Raw genomic sequence first — 27,866 nt, 5'->3', positions numbered from 1 at the left:
TTCCGTAGTAAGACATGAGATCCAATTTTCAATGGCATTGCAGAACTCCTGCCCCACGCTTCTAACTTGGAACCCATATCTGCCTCGCGACAGATGTAGAGCAGATGAGGGCACCCACCCGTCGGCGCTCATAATGCGCCCTAACACAAGTAAAATATTGACTCGAGAATTGTGACATCCACGTCTCATGTTATGATGTCGATGTTATGATGTCGATGTATTCCGATCAGAGCCTGAGATTAGGTGAGTTGTTGACATTTTAATTTTACAACAGAGTAACAGACAGAGTAATCTTGTAATAATAATATGACATAAATCTTGAAAAGAATATAATTACACCAGTTATACAAGAAATTCATCAAATTATGTTTCAGTTAAACTTGTTTCAAAATAACTTTATTTTTCTTTCTGACTGTACCAATTATCCGATTACTCCTTGTAGCGACCGTCGCACACACCGCATTCATTTGGTCAACTCCTATCAATGACAATGTTAGCCTTTGTACTGGTGGGATTGATCACCACCATCAGCGCTGGACCATCAAACGACTCTTTCAAGGATCAGTGTAAGTTTGTTTATAACAATAAGTGCAGTGGCAGTAATAATGCTTGGTCTCTTTCGATCGTACCGTACAGTCAGACTTTCAATGACAAAACATTTTTTTGACGTAGTAGCTATTACTACTGGATCCCCTTAACTCATCCGTAGTAGTGTTATCCTTTCCTAAATTACAAACCTCCCCCAAAATTTTACTGGTGGCTTTTTTTTTTCATTGCATTTGTAGGCAGACGAGCATACGGCCCACCTGATGGTGAGTGGTTACCATCGCCCATGGACTTCAGCAATACCAGGAGCAGAGCCAAGCCGCTGCCTATCGCCTAATACTCTCCACAAGCCTCGTTTGAAGAAGGACATGTCATAGCGCTCGGGAAACACCGTGGAGGGGAGCTCATTCCATAGCCAGATCGTACGTGGCAAAAAGACCTCTGGAAGCGCACTGTGGATGACCGCAGTGGCTCCAGGTAGTATGGATGAACTCTACTCCGGTGGCGGGCGGTGCGATGGTAAAAACGACATGATGGTATCAAACCTACCCAATTTCGAAGCATTCGTGCGTTCTGGTCTGATGTTTTAGTCAGTCGTATTAGATACAGAAACGTTCACTACATTTTTTGGGTTTGTGATGTATACATATTATTATGTGCCCCGGTATTTGCATTTGAATCACACAACAATCTCGCCCTGTTCAGTGTGCCTAATGCGAATTTTTTAACGCTCTCGATAGCGTAAAAGTTAACTCAAATTTGTAGGCAGTTGGAACAGCGCCCTTAGCGGCAAACGTAGCCAAACGTTCCAACTCCATACAAAATCGAGTTAACTTTTACGTTACCGAGAGCGTTAAAAAACTCGTTCTAAGCACACAGATTTCATTTAAGATTTGTGTAGATAATATGCAATGTTGCATATTGCAATATAAAGTGTGTGTATGTGCGATGTCGGGCGACGCTCCTGCGATGGCATTCCTTCGCCTACCGCCACCAAGGTGTCCAATAAATGCCTAATATGTCATCAGTATTTTATTGAAATAAAGATCCATTCAAACTCGAAATCAGCAGTGTCGCTAAACGTCCCCAGCTGCGGATGCCGTTGTGGTTATTCGTCGGATTTTGAATGATTTCAACGCATTTGATGTCCACAGACTGCACGGACCCGAGGACAATGCAGAAGCACGCCGCGTATTCAGAGTGGGCGGACGCGTACTCTTGCACGAGGCACCGCTGTCAGCCCGGGGGCAGGAACCTCGCTATCTACACGGTCGGGTAAGTTCTGGAACTCAGAGTCTTGACAACTACTATTAATTTAAGGTCGTCGTGGCCTAAAGGATAAGGCGTCCGGTGCATTCGTATCTAGCGATGCAACGGTGTTCGAATCCCGCAGGCGGGTACCAATTTATCTAATGAAATACGTACTTAACAAATGTTCACGGTCGGCTTTCACGGTGAAGGAATAACATCGTGTAATAAAAATCAAACCCGCAAAATTATAATTTGCGTAATTACTGGTGGTAGGACCTCTTGTGAGTCCGCATGGGTGGGTGCCACCGCCTTGCCTATTTCTGTCGTGAAGCACTAATGCGTTTAGGCTTGAAGGGTGGGGCAGCCGTTGTAACTATACTTGAGACCTTAGAACTTATATCTCAAGGTGGGTGGCGCATTTACGTTGCGGATGTCTATGGGCTCCAGTAACTACATAACACCAGGTGGGCTGTGAGCTCGTCCATCCATCTAAGCAATAAAAAATAAAATAAAACCACGGCCAAATTTTTTGCCGAGAAAATATTTCAAAATTTCTTAAGAAAAGTTTATCTGCGAAACAAGTTAAACACAATAAACTCTAAAAAATTAGAAAACCTGCCCCGCAGTTCACTCCAGGTTTGTATTCGGATGATCACATGCGATAAACACTTCAGTTTGATTGTACACAAACATGAAATTGTTTCTCCATTATCCACAGTTGCAAGCGCGTGGAAGCCCCAGAGTCGGCGATAGAATGCGAGGAAGTCGTCGAAGATACAAACATGCAGTTCCCTTTTTGCTGCACAAGACTTAGGTACTTAATAGCTTTATTTAAACTAATAGTCCCGCGGTAGTCGAAATTCGACTATAAATTGAAACTGTAAGTTTGTACACTATTATGATTCTGTTTTCGAAGACTATTATACTTCTATAATCAAAAATTTCGCCCAGACTACACTATAGAAAAATATTAATAAAGACAAACAATATTTAACGTATTCTCAATTTGACCCCAGACGTTAAGAACAAAAGTTTGACAATAAATAAATACACTCGGGTGCAATGAAATCGCACATCTGTAAATTTTTTGAAAAATATTATTTACTTCTTTTTATTTAAAAAAATACATATATTTTTTAACATAAGGTTAAAGGATAGTTCAATACCTATTCAATGATACCACATAAGACATGATAAGTTTACCTGCCTGCTGAAACAAAACGACAACAGCAAACTCCAAAAATTGCTCCCTCAACTCACTGCAGTTTGCAAGACCAACTGCAGGTATAAAAAGGCATGTTTTGTGTAAAACGTCATCAGTTGCAAGCCAACGCTTAACCTGATAAGACCTCTAGTGACTCCAATTGCATTTGTCTGAAAAAGATGGATACTACTCCGGAAAAAGCCGCTCAAGTCGTCGCTCTAATTGAAGCGGGCCAGAACCAGAGTGCTGTAGCTCGACAACTGAATATCAGCCGATATTCAGTTCGTCGTGTGTACCAGCGCTATCGGGGACTGGTGGCTTTGAAAGGCGACGAGGATCTGGTCGAGCAAGAGCTACAACACAGCGCGACAACAGATTTCTTGTAACGACAGCGTTGCGAAATCGTCGTTTGACTGCCGTTGAACTTGCACAGCAGCTTCAACAGGTGCGTGAAGTGGTGGTGGACAGTCAGAAGGAGACTTGCCGAAGGTGGTTTGACTGCGCATAGGCCAGCAAATGGCCCTAAATTGACGCCAGCTCACCGCCGGGCTCGTTTTCGATTTGCACAAGAACACGTCAACTGGACAGCCGACCAGTGGAAAGCAGTCCTGTTCTCAGACGAGTCCAGAATGTGTCTTCATGATAATGATGGACGTGGAAGGGTCTACAGAAGGCGCTCAGAGCGATTTTCCCAATGTTGCATCACAGAACGTGTAGCATACGGCGGTGGTTCGTGTATGTTCTGGGGAGGTATCTCACTCGAACGAAAAACAGAGCTTGTCTTCATTGTTGGGGCCAATATTAGGCGACAAACAAGAGGTCTAACATCTCAACGATACATAGAGGAAGTTCTACAAGAACATGTCGTACCATTTGGCCGTTTAATTGGAAGTAACTTCCTTTTTATGCATGACAATGCAAGACCTCATACCGCTGCGATAGTGAGACAATACTTACAAGAAGTAAATGTACCCGTGATGGAGTGGCCAGCTCGGAGCCCGGACCTTAATCCGATTGAACACTTGTGGGACGAATTAAAAAGAAAAATTAGAGGTCGAAATAGTGTTCCAGCTAACCTCCAGGAGCTACAAAATGCGCTCAAAGAGGAATGGGACGCCATGCCACAAGACTTTATCAGAAACTTGATAGAGTCGATGGGGAATCGGTGTGAAGCTGTAATTCGGGCAAGAGGGGGCAACACTTGTTACTAATAAATTATTTTTCAGTATTTTTTTTGTTTTTTCCCCAAATTTTAAACGGTTTAGTTGAGTAATCATTTTGTAATAAAGATTAAATTGTTGTTGTATTTTATTTTCCTCAAGAAAGTAACCTTATCTCCACTTATATGGTATCATTGAATAGGTATTGAACTAACCTTTAACCCTATGTTAAAAAATATATGTATTTTTTTAAATTAAAAGAAGTAAATAATATTTTTCAAAAAATGTACAGATGTGCGATTTCATTGCACCCGAGTGTAGTATGCATGCGTGTGTGCGTCAAATACATGGTAGTGTGTGTAATGTTTTTCTATTAATTTAATGTATTTTTAGGCATAATTTAAAAAAAAAAATTACATTCTGCACTCCTTCTCTATATTCTCTATAAGTGTGGAAAATTTCATACTCCTCCGTCCGCGCAATTTTCGTAAAAAGGGATACAAAGTTTTTCCTTCACGTATTAATATATAGATTCTTAAAAACTGTCAAACGATATATTTAGAATTGAACACGAGAATTTTTTATTTGGCTCGTCTCAAAAAATTATTTGACACTTATCGAAACGAAGTATTGAAGCAGTGCCGTTAGAATCTGCCCTCACGTCCTTACGGTTCCATCAGATCAAATAACCTTTGCATTAGATGCATTAAGCTCTAACACTAGGAGTAGTCTTAGGGACCCCGGTAACCGTACTCGTAGAACTCGGCAAAGATTTCGACGTGCAATCTAACCTAAACATCAGCCCGCCGAGTTACACGCCGGATCTTCTCAGCGCGTCGCGATTCTGATCCGTTAGTAGATTCATTCGCGAAACAACTGCTCTTGAGTTGTTAGGTCTCCTATGGAGGCGCTCGGGCAGCTGTTAGCAAATCCCACCCCTCCTGGCTGAGCCTTTGCTCGCCCACCTGTCCTGGTGAAACTGGAAAGGCCTTCGGGCCACCAGTAATAATTCAATCATAAAAAAAAGAATCTGCCATAACATCTCATTCTGTGCATCGTCTATTTGTTGATCTGTAGATCTTTGTAGTAACCTACAAAGTGACCGACTTGGCTTGACGAGACACCAACACTGATATACAAGAATATCAATTCCTAGCAACCATTTAAAAATGTGAGGCTAATCCTCAAACTTTGAACACTTTCAGATGTCTTGTAGTTGTGCGGGGTGAAGTGTGGACCAGAGTCCTGGGGCAGCCGTGGGAAACGCTCCCAGCGGCCCCCTGGAGCCACATGTACAAGATGAAGAAACCTCCACCGGGCGATACCAGCTTCTTGAACAAGTAAAAAGCTTAAACAATTATAAAAATAGACACGATTATTATTATAGCAGAGAGTAGAGTAGACAATTTTTGTAGATTGAAAGGAATTGACCTAAAACTACAATCTGGTCCAACGTTAAAAAACTCAGTACTCACAATTTATTACATTACTTTTCACACGATCCATCCTTGCCTACCTGGTCTTCCTCAATAAGTGCTCGTTTATCTACGTACTTTCCTACTACTACGACTACGGTATTTTTTGCCACGTACCATCCGGCTTTGGAATGAGCTCCCCTCCACGGTGTTTCCCGAGCGCTATGACATGTCCTTCTTCAAACAAGGCTTGCGGAGAGTATTAAGCGGTAGGCAGCGGCTTGGCTTTGCCCCTGGCATTGCTGAAGTCCATGGGCGACGGTAACTACTCACCATCAGGTGGGCCGTATGCTCGTCTGCCTACAAGGGCAATAAAAAAAAACCTAACACCCACAAAATAATGAACAAGATAAGTTTATTTACTTACAACTAATGTGTGTATCATCAGAGAGGCAGAGCAGAAAGGCCCGGTGTATGAACTATCGGAGCAGGACTCCCCGAAACACGAGCAAGTTCTGAGATCTGAAAAGAGAACCACCGAGGACCCGAACTGCAAGGAAGCAGTGCTCAGATCCGCTCCCACGCCGGATATCGTGGTAAATACAAATATCATGTTTTTTTTCCTTTTATTGCTTAGGTAGGTGGACGAGCTTAGGTTAGGAAGGTGTGTGGCGCATTTACGTTGTAGATGTCTATGGGCTCCAGTAACCACTTAACATCAGGTGGGCTGTGAGCTCGTCCACACATCTAAGCAATAAAAAAATAAAATAAAAAATGTTCACGTTGTTGTGTCTATGAGCTCCGGTGACCACTGAACCCCAGGTGGCTCGTTCTACGAAGTTAATGAAAAAAGCCATCTTGTTTTATTTTCAATGAAAGTGCAGGACCGGATAGGTACTTCTTATTAAATTAATCCATTGCAGATAGCGTTATCTACGAACAATGATGAGAAGGAACCGAAAAGGGATATTGAAAGGTAAAGTACCTACGTTTACAATTACGTTTTTACAATCCAGGTCAAGGTTTAAGTACCAAGCCAAAGGCTGTTGATACAAAATACGCCATCAAGAGCTGATTATAAGGGTGAATGGTAATTATTCGTGCATTGCCGAAATTAGTTTTTGTTTTTTGTTGACTCATTGCTGTGCAGGTTTTTTCGGTCAAGAATCACGCACAGATTACAATGTTAATGATTTTATTTAACCAACGGCGGATCCACGGGGTGGTCATGGGGTCATGACCCCCCCCTGAGCTAGTTCCAGGACTTGAACTAACTTGGACTAATTGAAGAACATCATGATTTATTTATTATCTATTGTTATCAAAATTAAATTATAAGTTCTTAACTTGCCCACGACTATGTAACCCCCTCCTGGCGCCAAAGCTGGATCCGCCCTTGTATTTAACAGGCTTCGATCCTTGTATTGATCTGTGCAGGGTGGCTGGCAGGAACTGGATGAGAGAAGCCGAGGATCGTGCTCAGTGGCGAACAATTGGAGAGGCCTATGTCCAGCAGTGGACTGCTATAGGATGATGATGATGATGATGATCCTTGTCGTGTGCTTCAGAAGTACAGTAGCAGCCAGTGTGCAGGAGTGGAGTGAACTTCATGAAGCGATTTGGTTATAAATGCTGTACATATTATCATTCCAGGCGAAAACGCGTCCATGAGATTCCTGACGAAGAGAGAAACGAACCAGAGAATCAAGACGTCGAAGAATTACCAGCTTCCACAGATAAGGTTAGTATTAGCCGACGCAGTCACATACATAGTTTTGTAGGTCCAAATTTGAACAGAGCTTTAGCCAATTAGCTGTTATATGCCAAGGTCAAAGGATCTTACGTGATATCTCATATCGTAGCCGTAAAGTATCTTCTACATGGCGCTGTATTAAGTAAATCACACTTCTGAAGTAAACTATAATATTATTATGATGGATGGGAAGCATCTTTCTATGAATTTCTAGTGCAATTCTTGCAATTTCAGTTTTATTGATTCCTATATAATTGTAATGAAAATCTAATTTCTGAACCATCGTTATATTCACAACAGACCAAGGTCAGGGTGCATTTTGGGAAGATAGTGTACGAGTATTTCTTACTAGGGAAGAGGGGGCAGAGGTCGACCGAAGAAGACATGGATGGAGTGTGTGAATGACGATATCAGAGAAAGAGGAGTGAGTGTTGAGAAGACGGCTGATAGAGGAGAATGGAATAGAAAAATTCGCTGTGCCGACCCCACCTAGTGGGATAAGGTGGAGAAAAAGAAGAGTGTATTTCTTACTATGGTACAATATAACAGAAACCCGGCGATGCGGGAGGTCAATAATACATGGTTATTTTTTGAAGTGTCCACGATCTGTCTTTAAGATATTGACAATTATTCGATATTCGTAGGGTCGTATCTAATTCGTAATTCGCTCTGTCTTTACATTGAGGTAGTGCTTTTTGGCGTAGTAGTAGTTTTAAAAAAAAAAAAAAAGCGCCAGCTAGATGTGTGGACCAACTAAAGGACTGGACTGGAAGCTAATTACAGGGAGCGGTACATATGGCGCAGAACCGGACCGAATGGAGAAGATTGACATACAATCACGATCCTCAGCATTGAGGGAACGACCAGAAAGAAGTAGTTTAACACATCAGATTTCTTCAACTAGCTGTTAGGTCGATTCAGTAGTCAGTCCAAAATCAATAACTTTTTATTGAAGTAGCTTATTGAAGTAGAATGCTATAAAGGTTTTCGAATAGTCTTAACTTCATCACCGATTCAAAAGACAGTATCACCATTTAGAAGAATAGTTACATAAAAAATTTAAGGGGTGTTGTTTGAAATTAAAATTTACGGACAAAATGTCATGACATAGCAGTAGGTACATTCCTACATCTGCGTATACATATCGCAACACCGACGTGGTCCAACAACAATGAATGCTCGGTTTCAGATTCGCTCAATTTTTTTCAGTGATATCCCGCAAAATTATAATTTGCGTAATTACTGGTGGTAGGACCTCTTGTGAGTCCGCGCGGGTAGGTACCACCACCCTGCCTATTTCTGCCGTGAAGCACTAATGCGTTTCGATTTGAAGGGTGGGGCAGCCGTTGTAACTATACTGAGACCTTAGCATTCATATCTCAAAGTGGTTGGCGCATTTATGGTGTAGACGTCTATGGGCTCTAGTAACTACTTAAAACCAGGTGGGCTGTGAGCTCGTCCACCCATCTAAGCAATAAAAAAAAAATGCAGTATTTCAGCTTAAATCTTGTTATTTCAGCCCCTCACGAATTCGGATGAAGCTTACAACAGCAACACAGATGCAATGACAAAAAAGCCTAAAACAAAAGTAAGTTTGCTTAATGCGGTAGACTTTCAGATGAAAGCTCGGGTCGTCGGGAAACCGACCAGTGTGCTTATTGCGAGATTTTTAACGTTCTCGATAGCGTAAAAGTTAACTCATATTTGTATGGAATGGTATAATTTGCCTGTGTTGGTCGCTAGGGGCGCTGTTCCAACTGTATACAAAATTGGGCTAACTTTTACGCTATCGAGAACGTAAAAAAACTCGCACTAAACACACATTATCCGGGACATCGATTCCATAACGAAACTTCTCCTATTTGCCTTTACAGAAACTAAGAACCTGTCAGCGATAATGTCATATAGTATATCGGAACAAAAGCCCTCATATTTCAAACCTTTCCTAAATTTTCAGGTTCAGAACCAGGTAACCTGGACAGAGATACCTCCCAATCAGTGGACGGAGCGCGATCCCTCGATGGATGCAGAGAATGTCAAGGTTTGGGAGCTTATATCATGCCGTAAAAGAACTTGTGAATTTATTTCGTGAAACATCCAAGAAGACATTTCCTCTTCTTTTCTTTTTTTTTCCTTCCTTGATAGCCTGCTGATAGCCTTGGGAGGCTATTTCAGCTTCACCCTAACGTTTGTAGGTGAGCTCACGGGGCTCAAACCGGAGAGTTGCTAACACTGACCCTAGCAAGAGCAGTGCTTCGCAGATTTTCGCAGAGAATTATCTTCTGGAAACATTTCAGGATGTGCAAGAGGAGAAAAAAGAGGTGAAATCATCGAACCTCCAAGCCTTAGTAGACGCTATCGGTACTAGAATGAGAGATATTGAGACTGTGGTGCAGAAGATGAGCCAGAAGGTACAGCAGGTCAAGCCCGAAGACGCAGTGGCCAGCTCAGAGAAGAGGTAAGGCTTGTATTTAGTTTACAAAATGAATTTTGCGTTTCTATCAATGATCGGAATTCGACCATGACTGACACATCAAGATATTGATCCTTCTTTTGTCTCCTTTATTCATATTGTCTCCTTTGTTTTGTTCTTAAAAATTTTTATCGAGTGGAAAAAAGTTCACTCTACTGCGCTACATGGAAGCAGTTCCAAGAAATTGTTGTGTAAGAGCAACCGATTGACAGCGTATCAAGCTGGTTCTGATCTAGCGGGGTATTCCGGGACACCAGTGGCACCGCCTGGTGTTGTCTCTCAGGTTTATGTTTTATCATGGCTGTTAGACGATATTGTTTCAGGTCTGACGAAGGAAAGCGTCACGAAAGAAAAGAGCACGAAAAAAATTACGATGAACTGAAAAAGCCAAGCCCTGATGGAGACCACTATAAAAGGTAATGCACCAGATAAATTACATTCCGCGCGGGTAGGTACCACCACCCTGCCTATTTCTGCCGTGAAGCAGTAATGCGTTTCGGTTTGAAGGGTGAGGCAGCCGTTATAACTATACCTAGTCAGGTCATAAATTCTGTCACATGTTTAATGTAAAATAATTGAAACAAGTTTATTCATTATGTAACCATTCATGTACCAAAATGAACTTAACAAAATATAGATTCTTATGACACTAAAGTTAATTCAAAATGACCTCCGTGATTTTGAATACAGGCCTTCAATCTGCGCGGCCAGTCGTCTATCGCAGCACGAACGAGGTCCATGTCAATATCGGCGGCTGCCTTAATCAAGGATGTCTTGAGTGACTCCAAATTGGGATGAGGCTTTGAGCACGCCTTTTCCTCCAAGTGTTGCCATATCTTGTAATCTAACGGATTCAAATCTGGACTGGAGGAGGGCCAGTCTTCGTGCCGGATGAAGTCGATTTCACGCGCCGCCAGCCAGTCTTGTGTGCTCTTCGCTCTATGAGCTGGCGCCGAATCTTGTTGGAATACCCAGTGCCTGTTATTGAACATGGTATGAGAAACAGGTTCCACAAGGTTCGTCAGGACTGTATTTTGATACACAACTGCATTCGTTTTTACACCTTTCTCACAAAAATGTACCTCTGATAAGCCCCAATAAGAAACTCCCAACCATACCATGAGCGAGGATGGAAAATAACCTCGTTGGACACGTGGAATACGGTTGCTCGCTTCTTCACTACTGTGTGCGTACACCTTATCATTTTGTTTGTTGTAGCTCTCTTCTACGGTAAAAATTTTTTCATCGGAAAAAATAATTTCCAGATATTTTTTTCGGCGTTCGGCGCAACAAAGCGCGGCATCTCTTCAGTCTCAGGTCCATTAGACGAGCATTCAAACGATGTCCTGTTTTTCTTCGATATGCCCGAAGCCCTAAGTCTTCATTTAACACCCTTTTCACCGTGGTTCTGCTTAACCCCATCTGAAGGGCCAACAGTTTCTGCTTACGTTTGGGATTTCTTTTAATTCGCGCCTTCACAGCTTTTATCACTGCTGGAGTCCTAACAGACCGAGGGCGACCACTTCTTGACCTGTCATCTACACTAGAGTCTTCATTGTATCGTTTGATGGTACGATAAACGAATCTTTTGGTTATATTCAAATTTTTCAGTATGTTAAAATTTTTAATTGGCGCGTAACCGCAACGATGCAACGCAATAACTGCAACACGGTCTTCTTTAAGCGTCCACTCCATATTTAAAAATGAGTAAAATTCTAAAAGTATACATTTTTATTTTCATAAACAATTCGAAATTCGAATTCAATAAACTTTTTTGTGGCCAGCATTCTAAAAGAAAAGTTTTTACTGTTGACAATACTTATGACCTGACTAGTTACTTGAGACCTTGGAACTTGTGTCTCAAGGTGGGTGGCGCATTTACGTTGTGGATGTCTATGGGCTCCAGTAACCACTTAACACCAGGTGGGCTGTGAACTCGTCCACCCATCTAAGCAATAAAAAATAAAAACCTGGAAATTATTTTTCCAAAAGCGTTTTGAGTGACATGGCTTTCTAGCTTGTTCCATGCCGCTCCGAAAGCACAACGCTGTGAGTCTATAAGCGTCACTAGTGCCTTTGTGGGTGAGAGGAAATGTCAATACTGTTTTAGCACTTCATAAATATTTATTTGGCGACCACATTACACACATACATACAAGTATACACGCGCAGCCTTCCGGCGACAAGTTCTATGATTGACTATGGCTTTCATGGCTTTGTAGGTGTGTGTGTAGGGACACATTTAGCAGCGTATGCAGTTTTGTGCATCGCATGCATTTGGTCAGTCGTACATAGCCCACCCGACACGGCAGACACTGGTGAATATACGGAGTAAAAATTACAATCAACTTGTTTCATTAGTAAAGGGCAGTTTACTCTTTACTCTTGCTAAAGCAACCGTGCAGTGGTGACCCCGAGGATTCGAAATTTATTTATACCGTGCGTTTTGTGTACTGTGAAAGTGTTTTTTGGGACTTGGACCGGTACGACCCACTATTGCGATTTCCTGCACCATGGCGCAGGCCGACGCAGACGATTTCAAGCAAACCATGGCTCCGGAAGCTGCTCTCCAACTGGCAAGCATTACCATATCATCACGCATACCAGAGTTTTGGATGGACCAACCACGTCTTTGGTTTATCCAGATTGAGGCTATCCTGTGCCCGCAGAAGCTAGGCGACGAGCAAAAATACAACTTGGTAATCGCGAAATTAAGCAAGGAGGCCATAGCCCAAGTTACCGATTTTTTGGCCAAACCACCGGAGAAAAATAGGTATAATGCTCTGAAAGAGAAATTACTTCAAGTTTTTGAAGAGTCAGAGGCCCGAAAACGATACAAGCTGATTGGTGAGATGGAGCTTGGTGACCAGCGCCCATCCCAGCTGCTGACGAAGATGACTGACCTGGCACGGGGGAAGGTGAGCGAGGACACTCTGTCTTTGCTGTAGAAAAGGCATTTCCCGATGTCAGTACGCGCAGTCCTCACCGTATCTGAGACCAGCGATTTGGCACAGCTCGCCAAACTCGCCAACAAAGTACTGGAAAACATCCAGCCTTCCCATATCTCAGAGGTTGGTGCCACAGAAAAAGGTGAGTCTACTACATCTAGTTTGGCGGAGATCGCGAAAATAAATTCACGCCTTGACAACATGACTGTTTCTACTTCGGGACCCAGGCGTAATTTCAATCGTAACAACGAGAGGTTCCGGGGAAGGTCACGATCCCGGCCGGGTGCGAACGCGAAACGTACCCAACGCAGCCCGGATTGGCTTTGCTATTACCACTACAGATATCGTACTAAAGCCAACAAGTGTGTTCAGGAAGGACACCACGAAAAACTGATGGAGGTGCAGCCCGCGGCGGATGGCTGTACGAGTCTTCTTACCAACAACCGCCTTACAGTTACTGATTCTACGACAGGATTACGTTTTCTGATTGATACTGGTGCTAGTGTGTCCGTAATTCCGTATAACAGCAGGTTAGTGAAAAAGTGCGGTTCTAAAGTGTGCGACTATACGCTATACGCCGCAAACGGTTCAGAAATTAAGACTTATGGTTTTAAAACTATTGTGTTAGATTTAAATTTAAGACGTAATTATCATTGGACATTTATAATAGCCGATGTCAAACAGCCTATTTTAGGAGCAGATTTCATAAAATATCACAGACTTTTAGTGGATTTATCTGGTCATAGATTAATTGATCGACAAACTAACATCGGTACTATAGCCACTGTTGTAAATTGGAATGAGCCCTCGTTGAGAACTATCGATTCTAATCATCCATATGAACAATTATTGTCTAAATACCCAGATATTTGCAAACCGATTAATTGTAAAGACGTACCTAAACATTCAGTTATGCATTTTATCGAGACAAGCGGCCGGCCGGTGTCAGCGCGCTCAAGGCCGCTCCCGCCCGACCGATATAAGAAAGTCAAGGCTGAGTTCACACTCATGCAGGAAATGGGCATATGTCGTCCATCTAATGGAGCATTGTCTAGTCCCTTGCATGTTGTGCCTAAAAAAGACGGCCAATTAAGACCTTGTGGCGACTATAGAGCCTTGAACGCCATAACTAAACCTGACTTGTATCCTATCCCAAGGTTACAAGACTTTACATATGTCTTACCTAATAAAACTATTTTCTCTAGATTGGACGTCTGCAGAGCTTATCACAACATTCCTGTAAACCCCGACGACATAGAGAAGACGGCAATTATCACGCCGTTCGGTATATATGAATTTCCGCGAATGAGTTTTGGTCTTAGAAATGCAGCCCAAACCTTTCAACGATTCATGAACAACTCGGTGTTGCAGGGAATACAAGCTGTGAGCTCGGACGGTGATATTATTGAAGGTTCTGATTTTTTATATTGTTATTTAGATGACGTAATCGTCGCTTGTCGAAATATGAGCATAAGTCGCAATTGGACGCGATTTTTAAACGTTTTGACGAATTCGGCATAACCATTAATTTGAGTAAATGTGTTTTCGGTCAACAGAAAATTGAATTCTTGGGATATCAAGTGTCCCGCGACGGTGTGTTACCTTTGGGGGACAAGGTCAAGGCGATAGTCGATTTCCCTCGCCCAGAAACGGTTGACAAGTTGAGGCAATTTTTAGGGATGCTGAATTTCTATAGAGCTCACTTACCAAAAGCGGCCCAGCGGCAGGCAGAGCTCAATAAATTTTTAAAAGGCGCCAAGAAAAAGGATAAGTCGAAGATTCTATGTGACGAAAAATCGGATAATGCGTTTTTACAGTGTAAACGCAACTTACAAGAGGCAGCGTTGTTAACTTATCCATGTGAAAACGCTCCCTCATGTCTCATGGCGGACGCGTCTAATGATTGCGTAGGCGCGGTTTTACAAACTGAAGTCCGAGGTTCTTGGAGACCCTTAGGATACTTTTCTAGACGTATGACGGATACGGAGCGTAAGTATAGTGCTTACGATCGGGAACTGTTAGCTATTTACCTCAGCATACAGCATTTTAGGTATATGCTTGAAGGACGTACTTTTACAGTGCTAACAGATCATAAGCCGTTAACTCATGCGTTTAGTCAAAAACCTAGCGCGATAGATACCCCACGACGTACTCGACAGCTCATGTTTATCAGTGAGTTCACAACTGATATTCGATATGTGAACGGTTCCGAGAACGTAGTTGCGGACTGCTTATCGCGCATAGAGACAGTAACGTGTCCCACAAACATCGACTACCAAGAATTATTCCAAGCGCAAAATGCTGACGGCGAATTCTCGGAGTTGGTAAAGTCACCGGACACGAACTTTAATTTTAATATTAAAAAAGTTTCATTACCTGATTCTAATCAAACCATTTATTGCGACGTGTCAACTAGCCGTATTCGACACTATTTGCCTGAGAGTTTTAGACGAAAGGCATTCCAGATGTTGCACAATCTAAGCCATCCAGGTATAAGGTCGACCCGGAAGTTAGTTAGCGAAAGATTTTATTGGCCGAATATGAACAAGGACGTAGGTCTCTGGGCCAAAACCTGTGTTCATTGCCAAAAGGTTAAGGTCACGAGACACACCATATCGCGATTCGGCGAATTTCAGCGGGCAGATCGATTTGAACATGTTCACTTAGATCTAGTCGGCCCACTGCCGACGTCACAAGAAGGTTATAGATACTTGTTGACGTTAATCGACCGAACCACACGGTGGCCTGAGGCTTTCCCGCTAAAGGATATTTCTGCTAACACCGTAGCTAAAGCGTTTTATGAAGGTTGGATAGTGCGTCTTGGATGTCCCGTTAGGTTAACTAGTGACCAAGGTACCCAATTCGAGAGTCATCTCTTCAACTCACTTCTAAAGTACTTGGGTGTAGCGAAGAGTAGAACCACACCATACCACCCACAGTGCAATGGTATCGTCGAGCGTTGACATCGTTCTCTCAAAACATCTTTGCGAGCGAGGCTCGAATGCACGGGCAGTACGTGGATTGATCAGATACCTACGGTCCTACTCGGGTTACGCGCTGTTGCACGTAGCGACACAGGTGTCAGCGCAGCACAAATGGTTTATGGCGATAATATCAGGTTACCAGGAGAGTTTTGTGCTAACACAAAACAACAATGTAATAATGACGCAGAGTTAATTCGGAAAATTAGAGAATCTATTCATAAAATTCGTCCTGTTTCAATTAAAAACAGAGATCAAAAATCTATTTTTGTACACCCTGATTTGAATACGTGTAAATTCGTTTTTGTACGAAATGAGGTTGAACGTTCATCTCTCGAACCATCTTATTCAGGACCTTATAAAATTTTACAGCGAACTTCTAAGGTTTTTAAAATTCAGTTATAGTAATCGGCAAACTTCTTGAGCAAATGACCTTGACTGCGCAGAACCGAATTTTAGATCACTTTGGTGGTGGGGGTGAGGCGCGACGGCAGGGGAAATCGTATCGAGCGCGTTATTGGTAGATCAGTCGAACCTTGCGTCCCGCACCGCGCCCTCATTCCGCTGGCTCCCAAAAGTACGCTTGCGTACAGTGAAAAGTCTATCGTTATTAATCGTTAAGTTATTTGTTATAATTGCTTGTGGACTTTGTTGTCATTGCTATTTGTTGAGTGTTTGTTGATTTTTTATAAAACATACACTATGCCGTGACAAACTGGTGTAGTACTTAAAAGAAAGGGTAGAAAATTTGTGTACGACGTATATTGCTTCTTAATAAAACAGGGGAAGAATGATATGGAAAAATTAAAACAGACTTCGGAAGCAACAAAAACATCAGTGAGTACTGTTAGGTGCATTATTAACGAAGCTAAAGGCTCTGGCTTGCTCGCCGTGTTTCGGACTCCGGGTAAGAAAAGATCAGGGAAGAAGAAAGTTACCGGAATGGATAGTTTCGTTCAATCTGTAATAAAAAGATGTAATCATAATAACTACATAACAAGCAGCGAAACTCCGTACCGTAGAAAGGCTTCGAAAAATTTAAAGAAGATATAAATTTTAATGGCTCGGAATGAAGCTTACGACGAATTATGAAAGAGCTAGGCTTCAGATGGAAAAAAAGAACAGAAAATAATCGGAAGCTGGTAAATGAAAAAAGTAACATTCGATTACTAAGAATCGAATATCTTCAAAAAATTATTAATTATAGACAAAAAAGAAGACCGAATCGACCGAGTTGTAAACTACGCCGATGAGCCCTATGTCGACTCATCACGATGATAGCGACTCGGGTGATGAAAACAGTGATGATGATGATGGTCAAGATTATAATAACGAAAAAAAAATTACAAATACCAGCTTCGCTTCAACTGAACCAAGACCTGGCAACAGCTCTAGTTTTGACTTAATAGAAGGAATATCTATTTTACCCCAAGATTAAATTATTACAATTATTAACCTATATGTTTTGTTGATGTTCTAATAAATATCTAAATAAATACATATGTTGATTTTAATAATTTAATAGCATTATGACGCAGAGTAAGTAATGTTTTTGCACGTGAGTGTACCATGCGCAAACTTACCCCCACTACGTCAACAAATGCTCAAGAAGTTTGCCGGTTATTATACCACATAGAGAAACGCGTGTGTCGATAGATAGATTAAAACCGGCATATATTCTCAACGAGGAGGACGTTCTAACATCGTCTTTATGTCCGCCCATTACGGACGATATTGTTTTGCCTTTTAATGTATCAGTGCCCAAACAATGTTTTGTCGTTCCAACTCCTACATACTCACGTAGCGGTAGGCAAATACGAAAACCGGTGCGATTTGTTAATTGAGGTTGAGCAATTTCATGATGCGACAAAATAATTATTTTGAATTTATTATTTGGAACGTGACGTCGACAGCAATTTACATATATGACTTTTATGCATATTGTACTTCTTGCACATTATTTGTCCAGTTTAGTTTCAATTTTATGTACGATAACATCTACACCTAACACCCCAAAATGGGAAACTATTATGTTAAAGAAGAGGACAAATCGTTGACGATAAATAAGGAGACAGTAGATAACCTACAGAATCTGCAGTATTTATCTATTGGCCTTGGAGTAATCGTAGGAGTCATAATACTCGCTGGTTTATACCTCCTGTTTACGCGCTGTCGCAAGGGTGCACAGAATTATATTTGGAAACAAATGAGGTTCCGGGATGTACCTACAGCTCGGACAAGGCCGTCCGTCAGCTGCCACCATCCAGTTGCGTGAAGTCGCGCCTAAATCTCAACCTCAGGAAGCAAGAAGTACCGCTTTCGTGTAACCGCGTTCGTTTCGTCTAATAAGCGATGTACGTAATTTGTGTAAAATGTACGTATAGGTTAATATTTTTTTTTTATGTTATGTTTAAATTTTTATTCTGTTCCTTTCTATATTGATTTATATTCTTTTGTCATGTTTATTGTTTAACGAAATGTCTGCAATTTTAGAAATTAGTTGAAGCATGTAAATGTTTTTTTTTTTTTTTTTAAATGTATGTATTTAAAAAAAGGAGGGGCTTATGTAGGGACACATTTAGCAGCGTATGCAGTTTTGTGCATCGCCTGCATTTGGTCAGTCGTACATAGCCCACCCGACACGGCAGACACTGGTGAATATACGGAGTAAAAATTACAATCAAGTTGTTTCATTAGTAAAGGGCAGTTTACTCTTTACTCTTGCTAAAGCAACCGTGCAGAACACACGTTGTGAGCACGCATTGAGCAAGCTCCGTTGGGCTACTCAACTTTTGTGCTTAGTGCGAGTTTTTTAACGTTCTCGATAGCGTAAAATTAGCTCATACTTAATACCGGTCACTCACATTCGCACGACGACGACATTTGCAAATGATTATGCAAAGTTTTCGCTGCATTCGCGTAGTCTCCCACACATTCGTGTGACCAGTTGCGCCCACAATTGCAAAGGCAACGGACGTTTCGCCATTTTAATAGATCGTGACGTTTACTGTGTAGCGTACCTTCATCGTGGATTGGAACAACACCAAGGTGATGGAGTTCATTGAACTCCTGCAAAATAAATCGACCATAAATAGGACCCTCAAAAGAAATCCCATAAAAACAGAATGGCCGTTAATGACGCTTGGGAAATAATTAAAAACTCTTTTTCTCTTCAATGTTCTATTGACAAATAAAAAAAGTAGAGAAATTCGTGAGACATTCGTAAAAAAGTGTAGAAGGAAGCACAAACGGGTTCGCAAATTGAGTACCGAACCCATTTGCACAGCCGAAGCTTGCGAATGAATGTATGACGGCCCTTCACATGAGCGCAAACATTTGTACAATTTAGGAATGTTTGTGCCCATGTGAGTGGCCGGCATAAGTGTGGAATGGGATCGTTTGCGTACGTTTGCCGCTAGGGGCGCTGTTCCAGCTGCATACAAAATTGAGTTAACTTTTACGCTATCGAGAACGTTAAAAAGCTCGCACTATGCACACTGTTCATCTTGTCATTGATACTGAAGACCTGTATTACTTTCAGGTTTGTAGTCAGCTCTCACAGCAAGTACTTGCATGGTGCTGATGGAGTCACAGAGAAGCCCTTGTATATTGAGGACAATACGAATGGGTACTACAGTGATGCGAGCAACAGCGTTATCAGAAGGGTAAATGTGCCAAAGGTGAGTTCTATCATTTTTATGACTACGTGAAAGTCACCGCCTTGATAATACGCTGCCTAGAAATGGAACGTATGATGCTCATCTGTTCACCTATACCTCTTAATTTTCGGGAAAATACACTACCATTTGTTTTACACCTGACGTCATGAAGTAGTGGAGCCCTCCAGTGATGAGCTTGCACCATCTTGATTAATAGTCTTGTATAATAGGCACTGGGTTACAAGGCTTTCACTTAATACACGTTTATCTATGTCAAAACATCCATTGAAAATGTTCCTCGTATCCAATAGGTTTCTGTGACCTTCTAAATAAATAAATAAAAATATTTTTCAAGTAGCTTTACTGGCTCTCGTAAAATACAGTCTCACTGAGAGCTGGCAAGAAACTCAGGGCTTTGACAGATCAAGGTATCGATTTCAAACATGCTTAACTAAATAGTGTTCATTTTCTAGGAACCCTCTCCTACCTATATGGCCCCGGTGGAAACACGCAGAAAATCTATCCATGCGGTTCCGGAAAATTCCGAAGAAGTCGGGAAGAAGCGCAAGAAACACTCGCACAAAAAGAAGGGAAAAGGTAAAAGCCACAAGAAGCACCGGAAAGACGAAAAGAGACGAAGATATAACAGAATTTCCTCTGAAGTTGATAAGAATGTTGTTTCATTAGAAGACAATAGTGCTAATAAAAAATAAATCCGGACTTCATTTACGTCAACCTTTATTTTAAGCTTAGTTCAATCTCAGAAAAGATATAATTAATTTACGAACGCAATAGCTAAGACTCAGTGTCTTTCCAACAACCGTGGTTCGAGATGATCACTAGTAGATCGCAGGCTCGCTTGCAAAATTACGCTAAGTATGGTAAAAACTAAAAAATGAGAATAAAAAAAGCCATAATAAAATCCTCAAATATTCTCGGACGTAGGGTCCCAAAGATTTTTTTTTTTATTGATTAGATGGGTGGACGAGCTCACAGCCCACCTGGTGTTAAGTGGTTACTGGAGCCCATAGACATCCACAACGTAAATGCGCCACCGACCTTGAGATATAAGTTCTAAGGTCTCAAGTATAGTTACGACTGCCCCGCCCTTCAAACCGAAACGCATCACTGCTTCACGGCAGAAATAGGCAGGGCAGTGGTACGAACCCGTGCGGAATCACAAGTTTACCATGAGATATACGCAAATCATAATTTTGCGGGTTTGATTTTTATTACACAATGGTATTCCTTCACCGTGCAAGTCGATCGTGAACATTTGTTAAGTACGTATTTCATTAGAAAAATTGGTACCCGCCTGCGGGATTCGAACACCGGTACTATCGCTCAACACGAATGCACCAGACGTCTGTTGCAAATGATGTGACAATAAAAACCAGCAGCGTAACGACAAGTTCTTTTATTTGTGCGAGAATGCAGAAAGCTGGTAGAAATGGCTGGCACGGCTTGTTTTATTAACACTATCCCCCCTTCGTTGGCTTTGGCTGGCGGCGGTGGCGTTGGCTGTGGCGGAAGGGGGCGTGTTAATATGGCTTGGCGGCTTGGCTGGCGGCAGGGCATGACAGCTGACGTCACGTCCGTTACATTCGGCCATCCTGCAACAATTGCTCCCGCAATGGGGAACACACAAAAACATTTAGTTCTCAAATAAATCAATAAGGTCTTCAGTTTCGACCTGCTCATCGGAACTACTAGCGCTATCAGACACATGGGTTATACTTTTATAGGGCCTTAATGAATCTGTTGATACCAGGCCAGTGAAGTTTTTATAACTTCGTAAACCTTTTAGATATACTTCTAATTCGATACCAATTGTTACCTACTACTTTAGTTACTACATACGGACCTGAGTACAAATCGTCTAATTTGGTATTAATCCTAGCGGCGCTACTAACCAGTTGGCGCCTGTCTCTACGATACAAATATGCCTTTTCTTATAAACATGAGCTTTTTTTATATTAATGTTGTGTGTCATTATTGTACTCGCTTGTTTTATCCTAGCTGCAGCTATCTTACGCCGTGCGTCAACAGTTTCTGGTTCGCGACCAAGAAAACATCACATATTGACCTACCAGAGCGCGTAAAGATTAAATCACAAGGCTTGTAGCCGCTGTTACTTTTAATTGTGTTATTTGTGCCTCAAATGACGGAGTTTAAATTATTTGAAGTTTCACTAGGATCAGTTGCCCGCAACACATAAAATTATATGTTTAGTTTGTTCAACCTGGCCAATTAGCGCGCGGACAAGCAATACCGTTTAACGTATGCCTAAACTGTTTATCTTCTGATATATTTTTTTTAAAGTACCTACTCGTAAAAGCTTTCCCGTAGTCTGTCACCACGTAATTCGGGTATCTGGACAAACCCTATTAATATATTTTTCAATGCACGAATGGTCCCGATTGAATTTACAGTACGCGTTAGTTCAGCTATCACAAATTTAGACAACGCATCTTTCATTACGATCATGTACTGGTTGGTGCCCTTTAGATGTCCTACAGAAGGGCATCATGTTATCTTTTTGTACCATGCGCATAGTATCAGATGGTTTAGAGATCGGATATAGACAGTCTTCTTTTTTTTAACATAGTTATCCTTCTCATGTGTACAATAAAGACATGCTGCCACGTATTTCCTAATAAAGCGTGTCATTTTAAGAAACCAATATTGGCTTTTAATCAAAGCTAAACGATGATTTAGATCCACGTGACAAATGTCGTCATAGTGCATTTGTACAATTTTCCATTTAGCCGAAGGGACTGCGAGTCTATTTCCCTTAAAAAAATTTCGAACTAGTTCATAATTATCTTTAACATCAGCGCGACTTCGTCCGCGTGGAATATAGTTCACAAATAATGCTTTATTTTAGAACAAATTTGGTTAGCATAAAAAAAACGTTATAGTGAGCCAACCTTAACATATAGATATATGCTATCGCGGACATTTTTTTTTAAAGGGGAACAATTCTGTCACATTATTTTAGCGAAACTTTAACCGCTTCTGCAGCGCAGGCACCGGAAGCTCTTAAAAGGGAAAATAACCCGATTTTGAAACATTTACTGGTACTTCGCTTGTATTGGCCTTAGCGTGACACAATGATGGTCTTAGCGGTCTTAGCGTTATATAGCCTATAACCTTTTATATAGCCTATAACCTTTCAATAAATGGGTTATTTAACACTGAAAGAATTTTTCAAATCGGACCAGCAGTTCTTGAGATTAGCGCGTTCAAACAAACTCTTCAGCTTTATAATGCTAGTATAGATTGCTTTATAATCGAACTAAGCTTTTCGTCCTGACATTGCACAGTACAGAATCAATTAGTAACTTTAAGATAATTTACGTTCATCATGTCAACAGGATGCCTATTAAGCGCGTCTACAAATGTTCCATACGTTCACCAGGTCTATACTCAACACTAATGTCATAATCTTCTTTCAAAACTCACCATCGCGCCATGCGTGGTATAATGCCGCGTTTGGTAAGCGTAGCACAAACCACAGTACAATCAGTTTCTACTATATCATGCTTACCTACTTCATAAACACGGAACCTACGTAGCGATTGTACGACCGCCAGGTTTTGAGCTCTTAACTATGATACACACTCTTCCTTCCTAGTAACCCGGCTAAAATACATAACAGGCCGCAGTGAGTTGTCAGTTTGTTTTTGTAATAGTATACAAGAAATTCCTAAGTTACACGCATCGGTTTGTATTTCTGTAAGAAGCATAGGATTATACAGAGCTAGCATAGGTTTGGAACATAAACTGTTTTTCAGTTGTTCGAAATTCGCGTTATGTTCACGGCCCCACACCCATGATTTATCTTTTTTTTTTTTTCTTAACACAGTTAATGGACGCGCAAGTAACATATAACCAATAAACTGTCGCACACTATGAGCATTATTTGGCACAGGAAACTGCGAAACGGCCGTCAATTTTTGTTGCACCCGGCTGTATACCGTCTGAAGATATTTTATGACCTAAACAAGTGACTTGTTTCTCCAAGAATGAGCATTTACTCATATTTAATTTGAAGTCTCCACCATAAAATTTCCCAAGTACTTTCTCAATAACTATTGAACCTGATTTTATATCAACCGAGGGTAGAGGTAAATCGTTTAAAATTGCTAGTATCTCGATTTGACCTACATTTATTTTTACTCAATTTCTTTTCTACCCACAGACTCAATTATTTTATTAATTAAACGCATTTAACCACCCCATCTTGAAGAATAATGTGGACAAAAAGAAGAAACGCATGAATACAGATGGCACATATGCTAAACCAAAAGGAGTTCTACTGTACTCGAAATAATGACCTTGCGGCGTAATGAAAGCAGTTGTGTGTCTGGCACAATGCTTAATTTATGGTAGCCCTGGTCTAAATCTAAACTCGTGAAGTACTGTTCGGTGGATACTTTTATATTTTACCATAGCGTTTAACGCACGATAATCAACGCATAGCCTACTGTCGCCGTTCTGTTTCTTAATAAGACCACTGGTGAAGCATGACTAGCTTGAGATTATTTTATAATGCCGGCATCTAAAAGTTAATTAGCTTTAGATTTAACTATCGTTTGTTCATTATGAGAAAGTAAAGGTGGCGATACACGGGCTGATCACTAGTAAGCTTAATTTGCATTTGGACTAAATTGGCAATACCTAAATCATGTGTATTCGTAGCAAAGCAATGCTTATACTGTATTTTTTAAATCTGAATGACCCTTGTTATTCAATGGCTCCTTTTAATTTTTTTTTATTTCTACCCTCAAATCTCGAAATATTTGTAATGGCATGGCTAGGGCAAGTAGAAATGCAACACACCTGGCTGTTTGGCTGTGGCTCCTCGCAGCTGTTGGCCCTCGGCAGGACCTCGCCCGGCGGCCACATGATGGTCTCCGAGCTCATGTTGATGACTTTGACGTAGCTGTCTTCGCCGCGCAGCAGCGTCGCAGGCAGGGAGAAGGAAGCTCGTAGCCGTGAATCTCGTAGTGCCGCAGTGGAGTAACCACGTTGCTGCTCTTTTAGTTTCCCTCTACGTGAACCAGAATGATGGAAGGACAGGGCGGCAGGCGCTTTTGGTCCGACGACGTCGAAGTCCCTTTGATTTGATTGTTCCAGGTTCTTCATCCTGTAGCTCAAGTATCGCCTTGTGGACCTCTTTCTGAAGCAATTTTTCAACACTTTCCTCGCCAGTGAAATAGGAGCTTCATCTTCTTCAAACTTGTCAGAAGACCGAGACATCTGAGCGTGTATATGACGTTGTTTCATTTCTTTATGCCACTTCTGATTGTTGCAAATGATGTGACAATAAAAACCAGCAGCGTAACGACAAGTTCTTTTATTTGTGCGAGAATGCAGAAAGCTGGTAGAAATGGCTGGCACGGCTTGTTTTATTAACACTATCCCCCCTTCGTTGGCTTTGGCTGGCGGCGGTGGCGTTGGCTGTGGCGGAAGGGGGCGTGTTAATATGGCTTGGCGGCTTGGCTGGCGGCAGGGCATGACAGCTGACGTCACGTCCGTTACACGTCTTATCCATTAGGCCACGACGACGACATCTTATGTATTCGTAGAGTATGTAAATAAAAAACTAACACACGCGACTAATTAAAACTCTGTAAATAGTAAAGTTGATTCTTCAATAGGTAGTTATAGAAGACAAACTCTCTTAATTGTTGTTGTACTACTTAATGACTGTCCCACACTTCAAACCGCAACACATGGTTGCTTCACTTCAGAAATAGGCAATGTTGCCCTGCATTACTCCTTATCATCAGTAAATGCCATTACTGGCCATTCTCTGCTAAACTCTTTAGTACCTTATATACTGACCTCGGAAAGAGAGTCCAATTTATAACAACTGCAAGTCAACATCAGCACACAGCCTATTTCCAGTATTTCCAAAAAAGTAAGATTATCATCTTTAATTATCACACCTTCTCCCATTCGATTCAATTAATTTATTTTATGATGCATACCTGTGTGTATACATTTAATTGTACTTTTAGTAACAAAACCAATTATAATTATTTAAATGAAAGTTCTGAGACCCCTACAGATTTAATGTGAATAAAAGACTCTGCATTATACTATTTATTAGTCAAATGTACATTATACATTACAGATGTTTTATAATAATATACAATTATAAACATGAAGCTACCGCAGATTTTCGATAACAAGCTTTTCTGTTTTATACATATTTCCAATGGCTGCCTGTAAAACAAGATGATTTGAAAAATGAATTAATCACAATAGTTTAACCTTTTAGTGCAGTTAGATCAGAGGTGGGGTGTAGTGTGAGCCTGAATAGATTGGTACCATAATCTCTCCCAGTTCTGTCACAAAGCAACCACATTTTCTTATTTGAACAAGGAAAAGATCAGTTGTTTGATCGAATCAACATTTCAAACCCATCACAGTAGGGATGAAGCATACTTTATTTTCGTTAAAAGAAATTTTACAAAATTTGTTCTCCTTTCCTGCTCCTGAAGATCAACACTGCGTAATGCACTGCAATAAGACTAAGGACAAATTGTAAAAAACAAAAGGTGTCAGATTTTCCATTGTAATGTTTATAGACTACCGTTACCACTTAACTGATGTGATATAATGGAAACCAAGATAAATATAATTCTTTTCTAAATAAAATATAAGCTAATTACCACATGTGTTTGATAACATAAATGAAACATATTCACACACCTGTCTCCTGATAACATTTAAATTTTCTTTTCCAAACTCAAACTCTTTCTTCACGATCTTAACATCAGACACATTTTTATTATCTTTAAAAGCATCTCGAATTCTTCTTAGTGCGTATGCTCTGAAAGGATTAATGGTTAAAATTTATAATTTTTTGATAAATTGTTGATTAATTCATTCATAATTTATTGAGGCTTTGAAAATCTCGTTCATTTTAATTACTGTAACTCTGATGCTGTAGTTATTAATTGAGGCTGATTTTTTAATTCAATTATTTAATTAGTTTTGCTTAAAATGTGTCTTGTCAGCCTTAAAAACTAAAATAACAATTTAAATGCTTGAAAATGATAATCATTTATAGCATCATCATCAGTTCACATAATTTTACTGGACATAGGTCATCCTCAAGCTTCACCACAGTGACTGATCTCACAACTTCAACGTACTGTGGGTCTTCCTTCTGGAAGGGTTACTTGTACTACAGATTTTGGTGTAGAGTTGCAATAGTGACCATCTTTTCTATGAGCTATATGCCCCTCACAGTGCTAATTTAAACTCGTTCATTACTTATCATAATGAGTAATTAATATTAATGAAGTGCATTAATATCACATTCGTCATTCCATTTACCTTACTCATTTCAATTATTATCCAAATCATTGATTCCAAACAAGCTTGATAATTTTTGATTGTGTTGAAATAGTTTTTTTAGCTTGTTTTTATGGCTAGGGTGAACGAGCTCACGGCCCACCTGGTGTTAAGTGGTTACCGGAGCCCATAGATATCAACAACCTAAAAGCCGCCACTCGCCTTGAGATATAAGGTCTAGGGTCTCAGTATAATTACAGTGCTGCCCCACCCTTCAAACCGAAACGCATTACTGATTCACGGCAGAAATAGGCGGAGTGATGGTACCTACCCGTGCGGACTCGGAAGACGTCCTACCACCAGTAAATACATTTACTTAAGCCTAATAGAATTTGGTAGCCACATATCATGACAAAATTAAAAATGTATTGGCTTGGTTTGTAATTTAAGAAGGTAACAAAATTATGATTTTTGTTTTCATTAGTGACGTTGTAGTAAATCTTCAATTTGTTTTAGGTTATATAATGGTGCAAAACATTACCTGAAATTATAGTTGGGGAATTTCTGGGATTCTCTGAGAAGCAATTTATAGAGAGATAATATTTGTGTTTTAGGTATCGCGCCAGACATTTCGCTTTATTATTCGACAAGCTTTTTAAAAACTATAATATATTGATAAAAGGTAATACCCAATGATATTTTTTGTCTTATGAATTGTTATGACATTACACTTCAGTTTTTTTTATGTAAACAAAAATTAGACGTTCCGTGTTACACGGTGTTAAACCTTTATTTGTTAAAAAATAAATTTATCTTGCAAAACTGTTGAATTATGATAATAAATGTAAAAGAAGGTAAATTCTTAATTTTCGAGTCTGGGTAGAAGTTTCAATTCGACTTTGATTATTAGTCACAATTTACACTAGTACGGATGTAAATTTAAGTAGCCTTTGTCTAGCTTCACTACAGGATACCGAAAAGTGTACATTGTCAATTTGGTCTAACGTCAGTAACATCTGATTTGACCATAGACCGTAAAATGGGGTAAATAGGGACAAAATCGACCTTCAGATTGAATTTTAAAATAGTTCCAATTAAATAGTCAATGCTCAACCAAAGAAATAAGTTGAGTCTTGAACGTACCTAGGTGATAAAAACCGTT

The 27,866-nt window shown here is 40.6% G+C and overlaps 3 protein-coding genes across 3 annotated transcripts; 1 reads left to right on the top strand and 2 right to left on the bottom strand.

Moving 5' to 3' along the window:
- The first annotated feature begins 445 nt into the window (after nucleotides 1-445).
- LOC114250236 (uncharacterized) lies at nucleotides 446-20,115 on the top strand. The gene is made up of 13 exons (XM_028184027.2): nucleotides 446-566; nucleotides 1,701-1,821; nucleotides 2,516-2,611; nucleotides 5,367-5,501; nucleotides 6,025-6,172; nucleotides 6,500-6,552; nucleotides 7,230-7,317; nucleotides 8,849-8,917; nucleotides 9,287-9,370; nucleotides 9,627-9,787; nucleotides 10,126-10,218; nucleotides 19,273-19,411; nucleotides 19,864-20,115. Exons 1-13 carry the CDS (start codon nucleotides 485-487, stop codon nucleotides 20,101-20,103), a joined length of 1,509 nt encoding a protein of 502 aa, XP_028039828.2. The 5' UTR covers nucleotides 446-484; the 3' UTR covers nucleotides 20,104-20,115.
- A 679-nt stretch (nucleotides 20,116-20,794) lies between these two features.
- Nucleotides 20,795-25,357, bottom strand: LOC149503405 (uncharacterized). The gene is made up of 2 exons (XM_089733140.1): nucleotides 24,236-25,357; nucleotides 20,795-21,003 (listed from the first exon to the last, which is right to left on the bottom strand). Exons 1-2 carry the CDS (start codon nucleotides 24,911-24,913, stop codon nucleotides 20,989-20,991), a joined length of 693 nt encoding a protein of 230 aa, XP_089589266.1. The 5' UTR covers nucleotides 24,914-25,357; the 3' UTR covers nucleotides 20,795-20,988.
- Nucleotides 25,358-25,489: 132 nt separating this feature from the next.
- bcn92 (LYR motif-containing protein bcn92) lies at nucleotides 25,490-27,686 on the bottom strand. The gene is made up of 3 exons (XM_028184035.2): nucleotides 27,246-27,686; nucleotides 26,117-26,237; nucleotides 25,490-25,627 (listed from the first exon to the last, which is right to left on the bottom strand). The coding sequence occupies exons 1-3, from the start codon at nucleotides 27,332-27,334 to the stop codon at nucleotides 25,571-25,573; spliced, it is 267 nt and encodes an 88-aa protein (XP_028039836.2). The 5' UTR covers nucleotides 27,335-27,686; the 3' UTR covers nucleotides 25,490-25,570.
- Between the last annotated feature and the right edge of the window lie 180 nt (nucleotides 27,687-27,866).

The sequence above is a fragment of the Bombyx mandarina genome, chromosome 02 (assembly GCF_030267445.1).
Source record: "Bombyx mandarina strain Sakado chromosome 02, ASM3026744v2".
Taxonomy (NCBI): Eukaryota; Metazoa; Arthropoda; class Insecta; order Lepidoptera; family Bombycidae; genus Bombyx; species Bombyx mandarina.
The sequence above is the reverse complement of the archived record's forward strand: the minus strand, read 5'-3'. Positions and strand labels throughout refer to the sequence as shown.

What these genes read in the sequence shown, in the direction of transcription:
- LOC114250236 (XM_028184027.2), top strand. Translation starts at nt 485, where the DNA reads ATGACAATGTTAGCCTTTGTACTGGTGGGATTGATCACCACCATCAGC. An exon ending in CAAAAAAGCCTAAAACAAAA is followed by an intron (nt 8,918 to 9,286) that starts GTAAGTTTGCTT and finishes CTAAATTTTCAG; the next exon opens with GTTCAGAACCAGGTAACCTG. An exon ending in GTGGCCAGCTCAGAGAAGAG is followed by an intron (nt 9,788 to 10,125) that starts GTAAGGCTTGTA and finishes ATATTGTTTCAG; the next exon opens with GTCTGACGAAGGAAAGCGTC.
- LOC149503405 (XM_089733140.1), bottom strand. Translation starts at nt 24,913, where the DNA reads ATGCCCTGCCGCCAGCCAAGCCGCCAAGCCATATTAACACGCCCCCTT.
- bcn92 (XM_028184035.2), bottom strand. Translation starts at nt 27,334, where the DNA reads ATGTCTGGCGCGATACCTAAAACACAAATATTATCTCTCTATAAATTG. An exon ending in TTCCCCAACTATAATTTCAG is followed by an intron (nt 26,238 to 27,245) that starts GTAATGTTTTGC and finishes TAATCCTTTCAG; the next exon opens with AGCATACGCACTAAGAAGAA. An exon ending in TAAATGTTATCAGGAGACAG is followed by an intron (nt 25,628 to 26,116) that starts GTGTGTGAATAT and finishes CTTGTTTTACAG; the next exon opens with GCAGCCATTGGAAATATGTA.